This window comes from Protopterus annectens, chromosome 11.part0, assembly GCF_019279795.1.
Source record: "Protopterus annectens isolate FY-2018-M chromosome 11.part0, PAN1.0, whole genome shotgun sequence".
Taxonomy (NCBI): domain Eukaryota; kingdom Metazoa; phylum Chordata; order Ceratodontiformes; family Protopteridae; genus Protopterus; species Protopterus annectens.
Window position 1 is genome coordinate 377,375,192 of NC_056745.1, and position 21,073 is coordinate 377,396,264.

Here is a 21,073-nt window from a genome sequence, read left to right on the forward strand (position 1 = left end):
AAAATGTTAACTGAAATGGCTGTTTTAAGTGTGAAACAAAACTTTAAATGGTTAATTTATCCTTGGTTAAGTACGGGGAAAGGAAACAGTGGTAGGTATGTAAAACAGGTTAGCTAATATGCACTAAAACACTCATAAATAACACTTTTCAAGTAACAAAAGTCTGCATTAACTAATGTTGTTTCATGTGACACTGAAAACATCAAGCATTTACCTATTGAATTGTCCAAGCCCTTTGATTTGGTATAAGACAAAAATGCAGCCAAGAAAAATATAGATGACAATAATTCAGCTCTTCCAACTACTCCAGTTACCTGGAAGATAAACATATATAGGCAAAAAATATATTATTTTTATTTCACCAAGCAGGCGACATGTCACAGACACACACGTGCACTATTAACTTCTGACGAACCAAAATCTAGCACTATTCTCCTAAACATTCAGTTATGAAGCATCTGATAATGGGAGTGTACACTACTTGTTTACATAGAGGAATAAACAGCAGAATAAAGAACTAAAAGTTTTTTCAAACTAGCCAAAGAAACTGATATGCACTCAAAAATGGATAAAGTAAGACAGTCACTATAAAAAGGAATATAGCAAATTAATGCAAGCTTAATCTATTGTGAAAAGCTGTACTTTAACTGGTTTAGTACTTCATTTATTAAGTATTTATCTTAGGTAAGAACAACTTTAAATTACAGTATAACTTTCACTCCTGAACTTCATCGGTTTGTCCAATGCTTTGATAACGTACTTTACTCTGTACAAGGTTGTGGGAATGGTGCAGCCTATCCCAGCAGTCAATGTGTATAAGGCATTGAAATCCTTTATGGAAAGGCTGTTTACCACAGAATGCACACTCTGAACACTTACATCTGCAGCCATAGGGTATACCAGTTCACCTAATGCATATCTTTGGGAGGGAAATAGAAAATGGAACATCTGAAGAAAACTGACACGGATACAGAGAAGTCAAGTAAACTTTTCATGGAAGAGATCACTACCAAGAAATGAACCAGGGAACCTCTTAAAAGATCCCTTTAGACTCTGTTTCCACGGTTTCTTCCCCTCGCTTTTGTGGTCTCTCTGGATCTCAAGTATGCTTATCTTCACATCACTATTCACCACCTTTTCAGGAAGTTTTTGCATTTCTCGGTTTCTTCCTTGCATTTTCAGTTCTTTGCTATGCCCTGCCTTTTCTACTGCCAAAAGTATTTTCACCAAATGCCTCACTACTGTTACTACTTCAGACAGAATGAGAGGAGGTCAAATCTTTCCTTATCTGGACAACCTACTCATTCAGGCCTCCTCCCCCAACACCTTCACTGCACTCTCTCTTGCAAAGCCTGGGGTTTACAATAAACTTCCAGAAATTATTCTTGGCTCCTTCTCAGGATCATTGAGGCAGCAGTGCTAGTCACTGCACCACTCACAGAACAATTTTTCTCTCCCTACTACATCATCAAGGTTTAGATTAGAGTCCAAAATACCCTTTAGTACTTTTCATTCTTGTTTTTTTCCTTCCACAGATCATAAAGCTTCTACCATTTTTCCATTCAAATTTCAATCTTGTGTGATTTGGGAAAGAAATTAATCTCTGCCTCAGTCTGCATGACACATGGGCAACCATGCACCTTCTTAGCTTTCAGTGTTAACTGCTGAATACAATTCATGTCTTTGTGAGGTCAGTAAAGAAATATAATGCTAGCACAAAGCTGTTGTGATATTCATTTTCCACAAAGACAATTTATATAAAAAAAAGGGGGGGGGCAGTTAAACTTCGACACTATAGACTAACAAATGTTTTCATTCCAGGCAGCAAAATATTGCTGTTAATCCATAAAATTGCAGAAATCTAGAGAGGCAGTATGGAATGCAGGAAGTTGCTTACAGCTGCCTTCCCAGACATGTTAAGTGTCAAAAGTCAAAGATAATTGTGAAACTGAAAAGAGCAATTAAGAGACTTGCCTAGCAACTCTGACAACCTGGGGAAAAAAAGAACAGTGCAATAACGGCATGGAAACTTGCTAGGAACCCACCCTTTGAATACAAAACAAATCCCTGCAATTTGGCTAATCTGTCTAAAATAATATTAAAATCTACTGTAAAAAGCTTCTAATAGCCTCACAATTAATACAAATCAGGACAAGTTGGTAAAAAGAGATGACCCATTTCCTGAAATGGTCTACAAAGTCTGTCATTTGCAACACTGTCACAGCAAGTAAATGCAGAAACAAACCAACTGTTCTGCTGTGCCCAAGCTGTCTCACACTGTAGAAACAAGAAGTACAAAGTGGGAGCAAGGCAGACTAGTAAACCATCACAGTATGGCAGCTGGGTCATTCTGAAGTACAGCAAATTAAAAACAAAACAACGTGAAGACGGTCAGTGACACTGATACATCAGTAGTACACAGAACAACATATGACATTCTTCCAGTTTCTGGGTAGAATTTTCCTTTAACATGCACATAAATTGTCAAAAACAGCAAAAAAGTTATTAAATATGGACAGAAAGAAGTGACTGCTACAACAGCAACAGAAAGGCAGATTTACAAAGTACAATGTGCAACTATCTGGCAAAGTAAGAAGAATTGGAAATACCTCTATCTCATTTTTTGCTTTTTTATACTGGCTATGGAGTACAAAAATCAAGTGATAAAGTTAGCAAAAGTGGCACTACCACATGGTGTGTTGTCTTGAGACGCTGTCCCAAACTACCACAATGACCTGTATTCTTTCTTGAGGGAAAGAAAATAAGGGATGTTTTCAGATATCAGTGGCTTGAGCTGACCTGCACTCAAGAGGAGTGAGGCAGGGAGTCAAGCAAGTTGCAGTGTTTTATGATATCCTGGGAGAAGTTTTAATAGAAAACTAATCTGATAACAGTGTACTGTACACATGCAATTACAGACATCCAGGAATGGAGACAAGCTCATGGGAAAGGCAGTGTCTAAGGGAGTTGAGGGATCAGCCATTAACTGCATCTCCAACAGAGGCTGTGAGAAGGTCAATTAAGTGAAACAGTTGAGCAACAGAGGAAGCATGAATCTGAGCCACAGCTGCCAAAATTTACAGGACTATGTTAGAGGAAGGGCTAGGCAGGAGCATGAAGTTTAAATATGATCCACAGCTGTTAAAAGATGCCAAAATCCCATTGGAAGGAGAGCTGTGGAGGATTACAAAAAGTTGAGACAGTCACAGGGCTGAGATCCCATTTTACAAGACATGAGGCAGATAAGCCAGGGAGGATCCTGATTTTCAAGGTAAAACAGAGTCTGTACAGCACTGGTACAACTTATTATTGAACAAAAAAAGGACTTCTGAAGGAAGGCTGGAAGGAAAAGAGGTACAGAAGCTGGTAGTCCCAAAGACCTACATGTCAGATACCTCTGGCCACAGACCACACTATATCCCTTTTCAAGCCATTTGGGCATACAGTGCACAAAACTGGGATTACTACAAAATTTCTACTAGCCAGGCACTTCAAAATATGCAAGAGACAATGCAAAAAGTGTGGATAATGCCAAACAGGCAGGGCAGGAAATAAATTCAATGCTTTTTGGTGTCTTTGGCCATTATTGAAGAACCAATTCAAGTGTAACCATGGATGTTGTTAAGAGGTATATGCAAGTGGTGGACTATGTTACTAGGACCTGCAAGATAGTCTCTTGTTATCTGATAAGGTAGAAGACAGTACTAAATGATCTGTTAGAAATTTTCAGCAAGGTGGGTTTTCCCCATGAAATACAGACATGCTAATTTCATGTCAGACCTAGAGCCCTATATGTGAAAACACTAAGGCATACTACTCCCCAACCATCCACCAGTTTAAAGTCTGGAAGAGAACTTTTACTCTATCCTTAAGAACAGGCCAAGGGCATTCACAGACCAAATCAAGCAGAAGTGGAATAATTACTTGTCGCATCTTCTGTTTGTATAGACAGAAGTTCCAACAGTTCACAGTTTTTTTTTTTAACAATATTTCAGTTTCTTTACAGTCACAGACTGAGGGCAGCCAAACCCCCAAGACTTTATCTGTGACGTGTGAGAGGGTGAAAGGGACCCCTACTTGAAGTCCGTTGTCCCGTATGCCCAAAATACTAGCAAATTTTAGGAATATGCTTGGGGAATGCATGTAGTTGGCTCGGGAGTAAATAAAAAAAGAAGTTGCGTCTTACCATAACGTTCCACCTGTGTTGTTGATCTTCGTTCATTCATTACTGATGGGTTATCGGTTCAGTCCTCGGAACCAAGCCGGCCAATATCAAGCTCGCGTCAGCTAAAAACTCTCGAGCCAAGGTCCTATTCAGAATGCTCTTCTCCCTGTTACCTCAGATCAGGTTTGCAAGTTGATAGATAAAAGTAGAGCCTACCTCTGGTCATAACAGACCTACAATAAAGGAGTACATGAGATCAACCAGACACCTCTGGATGGGGGACAGAGGGTGGGAAGTAATTAATGAACGAAGATCAACAACACAGATGGAACGTTATGGTAAGACATAACTTCTTTATCTGATGTTGTTAACCTTCGTTCATTCCTTACTGATGGGACAGAGTCTCCAGCTACCTGTATCCCTGGGTGGCCCTCATGGAAGGACATTCCTGAGCACCATGGAGCCAAGGGTAGCTCTACCTCTGGAGGCCAAGTCTAATTTGTAATGACGAATAAAGGTATGAGGTCTGGCCCAAGTTACAGCTGAGCAAATATCATTGAGGGAAGCCTTAGCATGGAAAGATGCTGAAGTTGCCATAGATCTTCTAGAATGAGCTTTCACTCTATGAGGCAAGGTGAGATTGTTTTTGTTGCAGATAAAGGTAATACAATTTCTTAACCATGAAGCCAATGTACCTTTTGATACAGGATGACCTAGTTTAGGTCCAGAAAAAGCCAAAAACAGTTGGGTCTGATTTACAGGTAGATTTTGTTCTGTCCAAATAAAATCGTATTTGCCTATGAACATCCAAGGAGTGCAGGCAATACCCTCCCTTGTTACAATGGTTAGGAAAGAACACTGGAAGGTCAACAGATGGGTTGACAGACCACTCTGACACCACGTTTGGTAAAAAGGAAGAATTAGTTCTCAGTGATACCCTATCCTTATGGAAGATAAGACAAGAAGGTTTGATGCATAAGGCTTGAAGTTCTGACAAATGTCTGGCCGATGTGATTGCAATCAGAAACAGTTTTCCAAGAGAGATATTTTACATCACATGAAGATGCAGGTTCAAAGGGGGGAGCTGTAAGAGCTTGCAGAACCAATGCCAAATCCCAAGGTTGTTTTGGTTCTCTAAAGGGAGGTTTTAGGTGGATAACCCCTTTCAAGAAAGTTTTACAGAGTCTGTGTGACATAAGTGAAGAATCTTGAAAACCAATGTGGAAATTTGAAATGGCAGCTACATGCACACGAATGGTAAAGGCAGACACCCCATAGTGGAAAAAATGTGGTATGTAATCCAGTACCACAGAAACTGGGGCTGACATGGGGTCTAATTGTTTATTCGCTACCCAGAGAGAGAGAACCTTTTCCATCTGTTAAGACAGATTAGCCTGGTGGACTATTTACGAGATCCAGTAAGAATATTGCGTAAAGGGGATGAGAGGTTTTCATGCCTAGCAATCATTGGAAGTGGAGAAACCAAGGTGTCAGTTTCAGAGTTGTTAGATCAGGGTGAATCAGACCCTGTGGATGGGAGAAGAACAACATTGGGGATGGATTGAGGATCCACGGTTGATCTAGCAGGTGAGGCCAGAGGAAAAGAAACCAGACTTGTCGAGGCCAATATGGAGCAATGAGGATCACTGTGCTCTTTCACTGTCGTGCTTTCTTCAGAAATTGGGAGATGAGGGGAAGAGGAGGATAAGCATAAAGTTTAACCAAGGGCCAAGCATGGACTAGAGCATCTCTCGGTGACTGTCCCTGAGGGGGGAGGGGTAGGGCAAAACAGTTGCTGCACTTGTAGTTGGTTGGGGAAGCAAATAGGTCGCAGCAAGGCTGGCCCCAGTGGTTGAAGATTTTTGCTGCTATCAAAGGACTGAGGGACCCACTTGTGAGATTGCAGAATGCACCTGCACAATTTGTCCGCTATCACGTTGGAGCTCCCAGGAATGTGCGTTGCAATTAGAAAGCAGTTGGAAGCTATCGCCCATTGCCATATTCTCAAGGCCTCTCTGCATAACGGGTAAGATCTGGTGCCCCGTTGTTTGTTGATGTACCAAACCACTGACATGTTGTCTGATTGGATCACAATAGTCCTTGACGGAAGGATGGAATGAAATGCTTACAACGCTAGTAGCACCGCCCTCAATTCCAGGACATTGATATGCAAAAGGGGCTTAGTCTCCGACCAGGTGCCTTGGACCGAGTTTCCCTGACATAGCCCCCCCCACCCCCCCACGGAGGCGTCCATGGTCACCGTGGCTATTGGTCGATGGGGATTGAAGGGGCGAGACCATTATTTGGGATTTCGAGACATCCACCAGACTAAATCTTGCTTGCATCTCAAAGTTACACTTATCCGAAAAGACAAAGGATGTTGTAGAGGGTACCACTGAGTAAGAAGTAGCCACTGAAGGAGCCTCATGTGGAATCTGGCTAGAGGAACAATGGTGATCGACGCTGCCACTGACCCCAAGAGTTTGAGTATAGATAGAGTGGGAGACTTGTGGTGACAGAGCAGTGGTTGAACCTGTTGCCTTATTCTCTGAAGCCTGTGGTCCAGGCGGGATGCTGCACAATTTCTTGTGTCCAACAATACCCCTACAAATTCCAAAGACTGAGCTGGGGTTGTGTTGGACTTCTCCCAGTTTATAGTGATTCCCAGGCTTTGAGCTGAAAGGAGAGAGTGTAGTGCTTTTTCCAGTAGACACTTGGTGGGGGTGGTAAGGAGCCAGTCGTCTAGATATGAAAACACCTGGAATCCTTGAAGTCGCAAGTGAGTGATAACCACTGCCATGCATTTGGTGAACACTCTGGGGGCTGTAGAGAGACAGAAGGGCAGTGCTCGAAATTGGTAGTGACTGGCTCCTATGCGGAAGAGGAGGTATCTTCTTGAGCATTTGTCCATTTTTATGTGGTAATACGCATCTTGAAGATCTACAGAGCATATCCAATCATCTTCTTCCAGAAGAGGAAGGATAGACTGAACCGTGACCATCCGGAATTTCTGTTTTTACAAATTTGTTCAGTGTGCTGAGATCCAGAATTGGTCTCCAGTCCCCTGTATTTTTTGGCACTAAAAAGAACCTTGAGTAAAAACCGGATCCTATCCAGTCTGACAAAGATGGAAGGGGATGCGATAGCCTCTGGATATTATCCGCTGTACCCAAGAGTCGGTGGTTATATTTTGCCAGGCAGCAGGGTACAAGGAAAAACGACTCCCGACTGCTTCCAGAGGTGAGCAGTCGGGCAATGCTTCAGGAGTGCTGATGGGGTTGGCCAGAGAAGGAATCTCTGGAACCCCGGTTTCGCAGACCTCCTCTACCCCGAAAGGGGGGTCTTCCATTGGAGTTTCCCCCTCTGCTTCTAGGGGAGAACTTGGCACGTGTCCCGTAAAGGGCCCTGTGATTTCCTGTGCCACATCTTCCCACTCCTCTAATTTCTGGAGTAGAATTGCTGAGGAGTGGAGTGTCTGACACCAATGGCAGACAGGGTCTTGCCATCTTGTTCGCACCTTGCCAGCATATCTTTCACTTTAGGGCCAAACAAAGAAGCTGCCTTGATGGGGGTGTTCATGAAGGAAGCCTTAAAGGAGTCTGCAAAGGTGCATCCAGGCATGTCATCTGGTGACTATACTCACGCCTGCCGCTCTAGCCGCCCCTTCTGTTGCATGAGAAATAATACGCATGGAAGAGTTGGAAATGGACTCTAGGGTAGCTATCTGAAAAGCCACATTGTCACAGACCTCGTCAGAAACAGCTCCTGCCAAGGTTTCAGACAGTTGGTGGATAAGATCTCTCTGAAGCCTGGTAAAGTATGCCAAAAAGTTCAAAGACCTTACGACGAAGGTCGATGAAGCTCTGGGGCTCTGCTCGACAGAAGCACAGGAAAATAATTTTCTTGGGTGGCGAAAGCCAGGGTACCTTTTTGGCTAGGCTTATATAAGCCCTAGGGCCAGTAGCCTAGTACCTACCTATGAACCTATGAAACACACGCTTCATTAGTCTATCAATAACCTGGGATTCCTTGCTGGGCGGATGGACAGTTTGGCTCTCTTCTGCCAAATCCTTCTTAGTTGCAGCTGCCACCACCATAGTATCTACTGGAAGACCTCATGACCAATGTGGGTGCTCAGCTGGGAGCGATAATTTTTTATCCGGTGTCCTTGGTATCGCTTCCAGGGTGTCAGGAGCCTTCCATGCGCGCTGGGCGAGCTCATTAGTAGGCGGGGTGACCCAGGAGGTAGGGGGCTGGGCACGAAAGGCCTGCAGGAATACGGATTCCTCAGAGGAAGGATTAGAAGACTTCCAGTCACCCCTCTAAGGATCTCGAGGATGTCACCAAAGGACACCTCATCAGAGGGTCACCGTAGGGACCCTTCCTTCTTGTCATCAAAATCCGTATCTTCAGTCAATGACTCCTCAGCGAAGTCCATGTGCTTCCTCTTGCATGATGCTTTGCAGGGTACTTCCTCAGTGGGAGGTTCTGAAAAAGGGGGGGTTCTCCTGAGGCCCCTGTGCCCAGCATCCGGTGGTTGTGGCTTGTGACAGTTGCGGCACAGAGCAGGGAGAGGACTCCAACATGTGGAATTTGCCAGCAGAGGCAAGCGCCCTCTCCATGGCCTGGAAGGCTGGCCCACACAAGGAGGGATGGGAGCCAGGAATAGAGCACGACAACCTTGGAACCAGGGTAACACCCCACCCTGTCTAGGCCATCGCCAGACCAGCAGTCTCAAGAGGGCTGGGAAAGAGAGAAGATTCCTGGAGGGTACCATAGAAAAAAATCGGCGTGGAACCAGGAATGCCATCCCCCACAGCACAGCCACTGGCCTGAGAAGAGCCCGATGCCCAGTGCACAGAGGACCACAAGGACGACTCTGGTTTCAAACTAAGATCCAGTACTGGAGTCGGAGGAAGGGAAGCTGCTGTCGGAGTAATAGGCTTTGAAACTTGGGTAGAAGTCGAAGGAGGAGTGTACGTTGGAGTCTGAGGAGATGTACGTTCACCTGAATGAGGGAACATGGACTTCGACGGGTGAGAGAGACCTCTGGCCACAAGCAACTGGTCAACAAACTGCAACACATCTTGTTCAGAGAGACTCTTTGTTGACCTCATGGAAAAAGCTGATGGCGAGTCTGGCCTTTCTAGAAAAGGACTATATTGACTGCCAGCAAAAGGATCCAATGAAGGAGAATACTTGGTCCTTGCTAATTCAATAGGTGCAGAGACCGGAACCGCGAATGACTGCACCAAAAAAATGGTGTGGAAGTAGTCTGCGCTGATGCCGTCAGCACCACAATAATTGAAGGTGCCTGCACCGTAAAGGCAAAAGTCTGCCCTGATGGGTACAGTGCCATTGAGAAAAGTGCCTGCACCGGTAATAAGGGCTGTGCCGAGAAGGACTACACTGAGGAACATGTCGGTGCCGAAAATGTCTGTGCCGTGGAGTACAGAAAAGTTATACTAGGAGCCAAAGGGGATTGTACCAATGGTGCTGAAGGGGACTGTACTTGAATGGATGGTGCCGGTAAGGGCTGCGAAGGAACTGTTGAAGCTGCAGTCATCTGCACGGGGAACTCTGGTACTGGTGTCTATAAGGAAGACATGGCTAGAGTCAGAATCATTCAGGGTGGTGCCAAGCCTGGAGCCGACAGGGTCACAGGTGGCAGTGCCAAAATAGTAATCAATTTCACCTTCTTATGAGTCGACTCCCTACGATCTCCACAGGGAGAAGAGGGGAGCGACTTCGATAATGAAGAGGAAGAACGCCTCTTACGGGGTTTAACAGGAGGGGGGGTGAGCCCTCTGACCCAGAAATAGCCTCAGAGAAAGGAGACTTGAGAAGACCTTTTAAAATTAACTTATTCTTCCTCTCGTTAAGAGTCCTGCTAGAAAACTTTTTACAAATCCCACACGGGGGATCCACAGTAGACACACAAGTCATGGCCATCGTTAAGCGGTAACTTACGGCTGCAATCCTTACACTGCTTGAAACCAGTGCTACTTTTCTTATCCAACATCATAATGTGGAGAAGAAGAACAGTACCAAAAGGAAGAGGAAAGGCTACCCAAAAGGGTAAGAAGAGAAAAGGAAGGATTACCAATGATGGTAATGAAGAATTACCTCAAAGATATGAAAAAGGGGAATAAAGGTAAAAGACTAAAGGGAGAGAGTCTAAAGTATACGATAGGGTAGGAAATATTAGTAGAAAACTATTTGAAAATATTTAAAGTAAGAACAATGTATAAAACTTTCAAAAATTAGACAGCTGAGAGAGTTGCTTGAAACGGCTGTACAGCAACGTGGCAAAAGAGATCTGAGGTAACAGGGAGCAGAGCATTCTGGGTAGGACCTTGGCTCGAGAGATTTTGGCTGATGTGAGGTTGATATTCACCGGCTCGGTTCCGAGGACGGAACCGATAACCCATCAGTAAGGAATGAATGAATATTAACAACATCAGATTAAAGGTTTGGTATGACTAGACAGCTAGAACTTGACACTATCTAGTTGGATAAAATATAAGGATGCTTATCCTTGCTCGATGGAATAAGTATGAGGCAGCATGTGAAGGTTTCTTCATTACTGTAAGAAAGGTGGGTGGAGTTAACTATGTGCCAGATTAGCCAAGCAGGAGGCAAAACACAAACTCTGCTACAACAACAAGATGTAGCCCTACCCTGATAAAGGGGCACTGGTTCTCAGTATCTGTAGTGAGTTACAGGAGAAATCAGATGGGGATCTTTTGTAGTCCTTTTGAGTGAGGCTTGTTCAAACAACTCGGTCAATGAGGTGGTGCTTTCAAAATAACCCCTACTCAGGATAAAGCAAATCAGAGTAGAATCAAAGGAGTCTGGACTTCTAAGTCAAAGTATATTAAACTGGTTGTACATAACATGGACTCAAACACCCAAGCATGCAATCAAAAAGACTCCTTACAGGATGTTCTATCAAGCCACACAAACTACATAGGAGGAGCTGCTGGAAATACAGGATTTAACGGTAATACAAAAATCCAACTCTTGCAGAGGCTAACCAATAATACTGGTGCCAGAAAAAAAAAAAAAACTGATGGGGATTCACCAGATTATGTATACATTGTAGGAAAAGTACAGTTTTGTACCTACCATAAATGTAGATGTTCGAGTGCTAATACAGCTGCAGTCATAACAGATGGGTTCTCCTGCCGTTAGGCGGGTCCTCGGTCAGCCGAATTCCAAAGTCTAGGCCCGGCATCGGTTGTCGTCGCCTCTTCCCTGACGTCAGTGCGACAGGGGTATAAAGGAACCAGCCGACACCATTTTCTTCAGTTTTTCTTGCCCCAGATGTCAGGTGCCCCCAGAAGGAAGGCAATACATAAATTTGTGTAATAAAGCAGTGCAATATAATCAAAATACAGTAGTTGCAAGCAAATACACCATAAATGAATACCCCAATCAGGTTGTATGAGGATGTGTTACCCTATAGGCCTGTCCCAAGAGGGGAGGAGGGAGGGAAACCTGGACTGCAGCTGTATTAGCACTCGAACATCTACATTTATGGTAGGTACAAAACTGTACTATGTTCATCGTGCATACAGCTGCAGTCATAACAGATGGGTAGAATCCCAAAGCTAAAAAAGGGGTGGTAGGCACTAGGTGGAACTAGGAGGAGCCAGGATGCCCTGCAAGACTGCAGTGGCAAAGCCTGCTCTAGTTTTGGAGTATAATGGTAGGTGGTAGTGCTTGGAGAAGGTATGCACAGAACTCCAAGTGGCTGCTTCCAAAATATCTTTAGTAGGAACTCCTCTGAGGAAAGCTGCAGAGGTAGCTGTGGCCCTTGTGGAGTGAGATCTGATGCCTGTAGGTACAGTTTTGCCATGAAAGAAATAGCAAAAGCATATGCAGTGGGCTATCCATTTTGAGAGTGTCTGTTTCAAAATTGGCTTTCCTTGAGCTCCTACAGCATAGGACACAAAGAGCTGTTCTGATTTTCTGAAAGGTTTTGTTCTGTCCAGATAACGGACTTGTCTGTGGATGTCCAAGGAATGTAGTAATCTCTCCCCTTTGTTTTGAGGATTAGGATAAAAGGTAGGTAAGTGTATGGCCTGATTCAAAGCTACCCTGGATACCACTTTAGGCATAAAGGACGGGTTGGTTCGTAAGGAAACTCTGTCCTGATGGAAGATGATAAAAGGCTGCACAGCCATGAGAGCTTGTAGTTCTGAAACTCTATGAGCTGAGGTAATAGCCAGAAGGAAAGCTTTTTTCCCGGACAAATATTGCAAATCTGATGAGGCAGCTGGCTCAATGGGAGGCAAGGTCAGTTTTTCCAGAATGAAATAGAGATCCCAAGCAGGTATTGGTTGTATCCTTGGGGGTCTTAGATTCTTAGCCCCTCTGAGGAACTGTCTTAAGAGAGGGTGAGAGAATAAGGGTGGATCAGTGTTGTATTCTGCAGAAATGGCTGAGGCATGGATTTTGATGGAGGAGAATGAAAGTTCACTGCTTAGCAGCTCAGCTATATACTGTAGTATTTGAGGTAAATTCAGTTTTCCAGGATCCTGGCCCTTTTTCTCATTCCAGACACAAAACCGTTTCCATTTTGCGGAGTAAGTTTTTCTAGTTGACGGCCTTCTGGCCTCCAAAATGACATCCTGCACCTCCTTGGAGAGTAGGGTCTGTTGTGATGCTAAGGAATCTTCCATGCGGCTAGATTGAGTGTTTTTAGCTGGCTGTGAAGAGTTTTGAAGCTGTGCCGAGTCAGAAGAAGAGGCATTAGAGGCAGAGTCCATGGTGGGGAATGAGTCAGGCTCCTCAGGAGTGGGTACCAGTGTTGTCTTGGCCATTCTGGAGCAATGAGAATCATCTTTGGTCTGTCTGCTCTGGTTTTCAATAGAACTTTAGGCAGCAGAGAAAGAGGTGGGAAGGCATAAACTGTCATTGATGTCCAACTGAAAGAGAGAACGTCCACTCTCCAGGCCTTTGGATGGAAAATCCTTGAGCAGAATTTTGTCAATTGGCGATTTTTGTGGGAGGCAAAGAGATCTATGTCTGGCCTTCCCCATGCTTGGATTATTTCTGTAAAAACTTTTGGATGCAACTTCCATTTGTGTGGATCTGTCATATTTCTGCTTAGGTTGTCTGCCAGCGTGTTTTCCTTGTCTGGCAAGTACTGTGCTTGTAGTTCAATTTGTAAGTCCATGGCCATGTTCCAATGTGACATGGCCAGTCTGCATAGGGGGTATGAATGTGTTCCTCCCTGTTTGTTTATGTACCACATAACTGTGGTGTTGTCCGTTCTTATCAATAGTTGACCTGGTTGCAGAAGGTCCTTGAAAGCTATAATAGCATTTATTACTGCTAGCATTTCCTTTTGATTGATGTGAAGGTGCTTTTCTTTTTGGGACCATTTGCCCTGAATGCACCGATCTGTCATGTACGCCCCCCAGGCGTAGTCCGAGGTGTCTGTTGTGATGACTTGATTTGCTTGAGGCTTGCTGAATGGAAGACCTGTGTTTGTTTGGCATGCTTGAGCCCACCACAGAAATTCCTTTTGCAGACATGGAATTAGTGGTATTATTGTTTCCAAACTGTGGCTGTGTTGAGACCATATGTTTTTCAGGTACCATTGAAGTTTCCTCATATGCAGCTTTGCACATGGGATTAGTAAGATGCCATGAATCCCAGAGCCTGCAGGATTTTCCTTGCAGTCAGCCTGGTGCAATTTGCTAGTGCTCTGAAGTATTGAGTTAGTTGCCCCTGCTTCTCTGGCGTGAGGTAGGCCATCTGGGTGTTTGTGTCCAAGTTGGCACTCAGGAAAATTATCTTCCGAGAGGGTATTAGCCTTGATTTCTTTTTGTTGACTGTTTATCCCAGAGAGTTCAACAACATTATTACATAAGCCAGATGTTTCAGAAGAATGTGCTTGCTGTCCGCTTGGATCAGGCAGTCGTCCAAATAGGGGTATATTTGTATCCCTTGAAGTCTGCAGTAGGCAATTACTGATGCCAGGCATTTTTGTGAATACTCTGGGCGCAGTAGATAAGCCAAAGGGCAATGCAGAGAATTGATAATGGGTTGAACCTGCAAGAAATCTGAGGTATCTTCTGCAAGTTTGTCTGATTGGGACATGCAGGTATGCCTCCTTGAGGTCCAATGTTACCAGCCAAGACTCCTTGCCCAGCATGGGAAGAAGTTGCTGTAGAGTGAGCATCTTGAATTTTGGTACGAGTAGACATGTGTTTAGGATGGATAGGTCCAAAATAAGTCTCCAATCGTTTCCCTTCCTTGGTACCAGGAATAGCCTGGAATAAAAACCTTGACCTTGTTCGTGCGTAGGTACCTCTTAGATAGCTTTCATGTCTATGAGATCTGTAATTTACCTTTGTGCCTCTGCCCTTTGATTGTGTGGCAGGTTTGGCATGCCTCTCATTTTTGGAAGGGTGTGAAAATGGAATCTGTAGCCTCTGTTTATAATGTCCAGGATCCATTTGTCTTTTGTGACAATATGCCAATTTTTTGAAAATAATGCCAGCTTTCCTCCTAAGGGGGCTGCCATTTGAGTCTTGCTTGGCATGCAAAGGGGAAAGTCATTGGGCTTGCTTTCTGAATGATTGCGAGTTATCCTCACCACCTCTTTGTGTAGGAGCTTGCCATTGTCTGTCTCTAAACGATCCTTGGGATTGTCCTCTGCCCCTCAGGCGCCTGTATCTGCCTCTTTGGGGTCTGTCCGTGGCTGGAAAGGACCAATTTTTGGAAGGCCAATTTCTACTGAAACATGGGGGTTGTACCTGTAGAAAATCTTTCACAGTTTGCATTGATTTAGCCTTTTCCTCCATTTTCCTTAATAACTCCTCAGCATTAGCACCAAATAATACATCCTTTTGAAGAGGGGCATCTAGTAATTTAGCTTTGACATGATCAGGCAAGGTTTGTTCCTTGAGCCAGGCATGTCTACGTATGACTGATCCTGTAACAGCAGCTCTACATGAGGCCTCTAGAGCATCAAAACCACATTGTAAGGTATGCTTACCCACTTGTTCTGCACTATGCATCAAATCCTGCAACTCCTTCAAGTCTGGTTGTTCAGGTTGTGACATTTTACTTTTCAATTGTGATAACAAAACTGTTGGTATTTTAGCATATGGAACTGACAGTTTAAGGCCCTCATGGTTAAGGTAGCCGAGGTATATACCTTTTTCCCCACCTTTCTAAGGATCTGGAATCTCTCTCGGAAGGTAATGGATTTTTAGCAGTGGAGGCCTTAATTCCCTTGGGGCCCTGTGAGATGGTTTCTGGGTCAGCAGCATGGCTTTTGTATAGAAATTGGTGTGAGTCAGGAACCCTGTAGTACCTGTCAGGCTTAACTGGGGCTGGAGGCAGAGAGTCCAGGTTAAGGCAGGCCTCCGAGTAAACATCATGTAGGATGTCCAAGACAGGAGGTATAGCCAGAGGCCTGTGCTGAGGTAGTAAGAGAAATTCCCTAAGCCTTTTCTTGGAATCTGAATAATCTTGGCCTTCCCAGTGGAAGTGTTCCCTTAAGGTATGCAAAGTTTCCCCAAATGAGTAATCCTCTGGGGGGGGTATACAGAAGGAATGGACTCCTCCACACCAGAGTCTTCAAAAGGGGAGTAAGAATGTTCCTGATCATCAGAGTGCTCTGAAATAATGGAGCCCTGATCAGAGGAGGGGATTCTTCCTCCACTCTGGGCCTTTGTCCGTGGGGTTGAGAACCCCTGATAAGAGTAATTAAATCCTCAGCCATTTTAAGCATCTGTTTTTTAGGCATGGGGCCTGGAGATGGGCCCTGTGTAGCTTGTCTCTTAGAGTGCATGGCTGCTTTAGACTTAGTGAAAGCCTTGATGGAGAAAGAAGAGGAAGGTCTGAAGACACCTTGAGTGGAGGTAGACCTGTCCACATTTTGAGGTTCAACGCCAAGAGTGGCTCTGGTATCTGTAGTCGGGGCGTGGGCACAGGAGACACCGCCAAAGAAGTGTTGTCGGTAGTCAGGGGCTGTGTAGGCGCCTCGCTGATAACCGGACCACGTGTAGTCGGCTTTGGCGTGGTGTCGGTAGAGGCCGCGGACCTCGTGTGTTGGTCCTTATCTTTGTGTTTTTTAGACAAAACTGAAGTCGGAGTATCCGACGACATAATATAGTTAAATGTTTTTCCAAAATAATGCTGGGCTTAACTCACCGACGCTTAATGGTGCGTTTGTTGAATGTAGCACAAAAGCGACAGACCAAGACATCGTGGTCTGGGCCTAAACAAGGTATACAGAGGGAATGGAAATCCTTATGCGGTATTTGCTTCCCACATGAAATACAATTATTAACTTTGTCCGACATTGGTCTGAGGCAAGAAAAGTTTCCCCAACGGGGTACTTAGCTTTCAAGAAGACTTCGGTTTCAAAATTTTCGTAATTTCAGGAGCTGGCCGACCGGCACTTGCGAACTGCTTCTGCTTCGGGCACCGCGCAGCAAGAAAGACTGAAGAAAATGGCGTCGGCTGGTTCCTTTATACCCCTGTGGCACTGACGTCAGGGAAGAGGCGACGACAACCGACGCCAGACCTAGACTTTGAAATTCGGCCGACCGAGGACCCGCCTGACGGCAGGAGAACCCATCTGTTATGACTGCAGCTGTATGCACGATGAACATCAATGTGCACACATGGTCAAATGTTTACTCCATTCCTAGAACAGATGAAGCTTTACATCAGCTGAGTGAGGCTAAGCATTGGACTACTACTAATCTGTCTATGAGTTACTGGTAAGTACATTTGACATGCACATCAAGGGAGAAGTCAGCTTTTTTTTTTTTACCCCCCTTTGGAGTGTATGAAACAATCTACAGTAAATTCCCTTTGGGATAAAAATGCACCACTAAATTTCCAGAGGCTGGCAGGCAGTATCCTGTCAGCATATGGAGAGGAAGCTCTCTTATCCAATATTACAATCTGCAGTCATTTTTAGCAGGAACACATTCAACATCTTATGGCGAGAATGAATATGCAGTATTATACAGTGTTAACTATCAATGCAAAGTAAAGCCAAGAAAGAATCTCACAAGTGCTTTAGATTGGTCATCTAATGGGTGTTGTCAAAATCTGGTCACATCCTGCCAAGGTGGAAACTATTCCGGGAAGGCCTACTTTTCTTAACAAGTAAAAACCAAAAAGTAAAGCAGGAGGTTCCTCTCTGATAAATTGTGTTTGAACAGAGGAAACCAGGCAGGGGTGTCTTCTTTCCCCACTGAAATGTGATTTATATTTAGAACCACTGCCAAAGAAAATAAGGGACTCAAAAATGCAAGGCTGTAACTGGTATGGTAATCAAGAAAAGCTGGCTTTATTTATAGACATTATTTTGTACCTGATAAATAAAGTAAAATATATTTTAGTGCTGTGGAACATTTTGAGACAGTTTCAAGTCTTTTTGAAAAATGAAATTAACAAAGATAAAACAAAGGCTACAGTCATAAATTATGCACCCATACATGAATTAGTTCAGCAATACCCATATTTGTGAGGACGTAAGATTAATTAAAAGTAGTCAGTTATGGCAGCTAAGGACATGTGGGGAAGAGACTAAACAAAAGATAGTACAAAAAGTGAGAAACAGGAAGTTCTTGTGTATGGATATGAACAGTAAGAAACAAGCAGTAAAAATGCATTTAATCCCTTTAATTGTATACATGGGTCAGGTGTGCTTTTTTAAACTAGAGGAGAAATTGTGGACAATAACAAAAAAATTGAAGGAATTTATCTGGGAGGGGAAGAGGGCAAGAGCTAAGTTAAATAGACTGATCTTTGCAATAGAATAAGGTCGCTTAGGATGATCTGATTTGAAAGGATGTTTTAGAGCTACATAATTAAAGCTAACATACATAACACAAGTACATGGTTATAATTCAAAATGGAAAAGGATGATGATGAATCAAGGGAGAAGTTCAAGAAATAAGAGACTGAGTTTTGGATGCAAATCCTTAAGAATAATAATAAGCATATAGCATATTATATTCATAAAGTAGCAAAAAGTATTCCAAGAACTTGGCCAGCACGAGAATAGAGAAAGGACATTTTGCCAATAGGGTGACTACAAGTAGGGATACAGAAAATGGGCAAGAGGAGGCTGGAATTTACTGGAGAAAACTGGGAAGGGAACCAAGGTATTGGAAGCAATTAACTAGAGTGGGAAAAGTAATAAAAGTGGGATGAGGCCAAAAAGATATTTCATAGATGAAGGTCTTTAGGCTACAGCTCTCAGGGACTGATATCAGACTATAGGTAAAGAGAAATATATAGGAGAATCTTCAGTGAAAGGCTGGCTCTGGTGAGGCTTTTAGTCAAATCTAAAAAAAGTACAGTTGTGTACCTACCATAAATGTAGATGTTAGAGTGTATTCACTGTTGCAGTCATTACACTTGGGTTATCCTGCTGGCAAGGCTACCCGCAGTTGGCCTGAATTCCAAAGTCTAGGTCCGGCGTTGGTTGCTGTTGCCTCTTCCCTGACGTCAGTGCACTAGGGGTATAAAAGATGCAGCAGACGCCATTTTCTTCAGTTTTTCTTGCCCCAGATGTCAGGTGCCCCCACACAGGTAGGCTAAATATTATGCCAATAAGTATGCATGCATTAAAATAAACATTTCCTTCATCTACAAGCAAATACACCACATAGGTTGTATAGGACAGAGAAGTGCAAGTCCCAGCAAAGAAAAGGGGGATGGTGGGTGGGTAACCTGGACTGCAACAGTGAATACACTCTAACATCTACATTTATGGTAGGTACACAAATGTACTATGTTCATCGTGTTTCACTGCTGCAGTCATTACACTTGGGTTGAATCCCAAAGCTGAGGTTGGGTGGCTGGGTCTAAATAGGATTAGGAGAGGCTATAAGGCCCTGCAGAACTGCAGTGGCAAAGCCTGCTCTGGATTTAGAGTAGAGAGGTAAGTGGTAGTGCTTGGTAAAAGTGTCCACTTAACTCCAGGTTGCAGCCTCTAAAATGTCTTTGGTTGGTACTCCTCTGAGGAAGGCTGCTGAAGTGGCTGCTGCTCTGGGTGAATGTGGCCTAATGCTCTTAGGCACTGATTTGCCATGTTGTGAATAGCAGAAACGAATGCAGTGGCCTATCCATTTTGAAATAGTCTGCTTTGAGATAGCCTTTCCTTGTGATCCTGCAGAATATGCCACTAAGAGTTGCTCAGTCTTTCTGAAAGCTTTAGTTCTGTCCAAGTAGAAGCGTAGCTGTCTGTGTATGTCCAAATAATGCAGGAGTCTCTCACCCTTATTCTGTGGGTTTGGAAAAAAAGTAGGCAAATGAATGGTTTGGTTAAGGGCCACATTGAACACTACTTTTAAGCATAAATGTCGGGTTCGTCCTCAGAGAAATCCTATCTGGATGGAAAATGATAAAAGGTTCCACAGCCATGAGTGCCTGTAACTCTGAGACTCGTCTTGCAGAGGTTATTGCTAGGAGCAGAGCTGTTTTCCAAGATCAGAACTTTATTTCAGCTGTATTGGCTGGCTCAAAAGGCGGCAGTGTGAGTTTTTCCAAGACATAATTGAGGTCCCATGCAGGTATTGGTGCTCTCCTTGGGGGTCTTATGTTTTTGGCCCCACTGAGGTACTGCCTTAGCAACGGATGTGAAAAAATAGGAGGTTCCGTATTGTAATGAGCTGAAATGGCAGAGGCATGGATTTTAATTGATGAAAAGGATACGCCTTTGTCCACTTTCTCAGTTAGGTATTATAAAATCTGAGGAATATTTGGTACAAACGTGTCAATTCCTTGTGCCTGGTTCCAAGCACAGAATCTTTTCCATTTTTCTGCATAACATTTTCTGGTACTGGGCCTCCTGGCCTCCAAAATAACATCCATCACTGCTTTAGAGAGAGGTGTGTTCTGAGTGGCTACATTATCCACCAAGCTGCCAGATTTAGGGTTCTGAGTTGGTTGTGCAGGATCTGATTGTTTCGTTGGGTCAGTAAGTGAGGAATTGGAGGCAATTTCCAGGCTGGGCCTTGAGACAAACTCTTTAGGACTGGGTACCAGTGCTGGCAGGGCCAGTCTGGAGCAATCAGAATAATTTTTGGCTTCTCTTGTCTGACCTCGAGGAGGAGAGGCAGGGGAGGAAAGGCATATACTGTTAGGGTTTCCCAGCTGAATGATAGAGCATCCACTTTCCATGCTTGTTTGTGATAAGTCCTTGTGCAGAATCTCTGTAGTTGGCAGTTGTGAAGGGAGGCAAATAGATCTATGTCTGGGCATCCCCATTTCTTTGTTATCATGCTGAAGACTTGTGGATCCAGTTTCCACTTGTGGGGATCCGTGAGGTTTCTGCTTAGTTCGTCTGCCAGAGTATTTTTCTTTCCTGGCAGGAAATGTGCTTGCAGGTGTACTTAATAAGTCAATGCTGTGTCCCACAAAGTCATGGCTTGTCTGCACAGGGGGTAGGAATGTGTGCCTCCCTGCGTGTTTATGTACCACTAACTGTAGTATTGTCCGTTCTTATCAGTAGTTGTCCTGGATGAAGTAGATCCTTGGAAGCTGTCAGGGCATTTTGAACAGCTAGCATCTCTTTTTGATTGATATGAAGATGCATTTGGCTTGTGAGCCATGTGCCCTGAATACATTTTCCTGCCATGTGGGCCCACCAGGCATAATCTGATGCATCTGTTGTTATTGACTGCCTGGCTGTGGGGGTAGGGTGAATGGCTGCCCCTTGTTGTGGTGACAGGCCTGTGCCCACCATCGAAACTCCTGTTGCAGGCAAGGAATGAGGGTAATTAATGTTTCCAAACTTTGTCAATGTTGAGTCCAAACACTTTTTAGATACCATTGTAGTTTCCTCATATGCAGTCTGGCATATTGAATTAGCAGAATGCAGAATGCCATGAAGCCCAAAGCCTGCAGAATTTTTCT

General features: G+C 44.0%; 1 protein-coding gene across 1 annotated transcript in view; it reads right to left on the reverse strand.

The window, feature by feature from the left end:
- Positions 1-21,073, reverse strand: part of TMTC3 (transmembrane O-mannosyltransferase targeting cadherins 3) — a gene marked incomplete in the record, with an annotated part of 998,858 nt that overhangs the window by 832,665 nt on the left and 145,120 nt on the right. Inside the window, 1 exon segment of the mRNA XM_044087864.1 lies at positions 215-314. Coding sequence (XP_043943799.1) covers positions 215-314 — 100 coding nt within the window.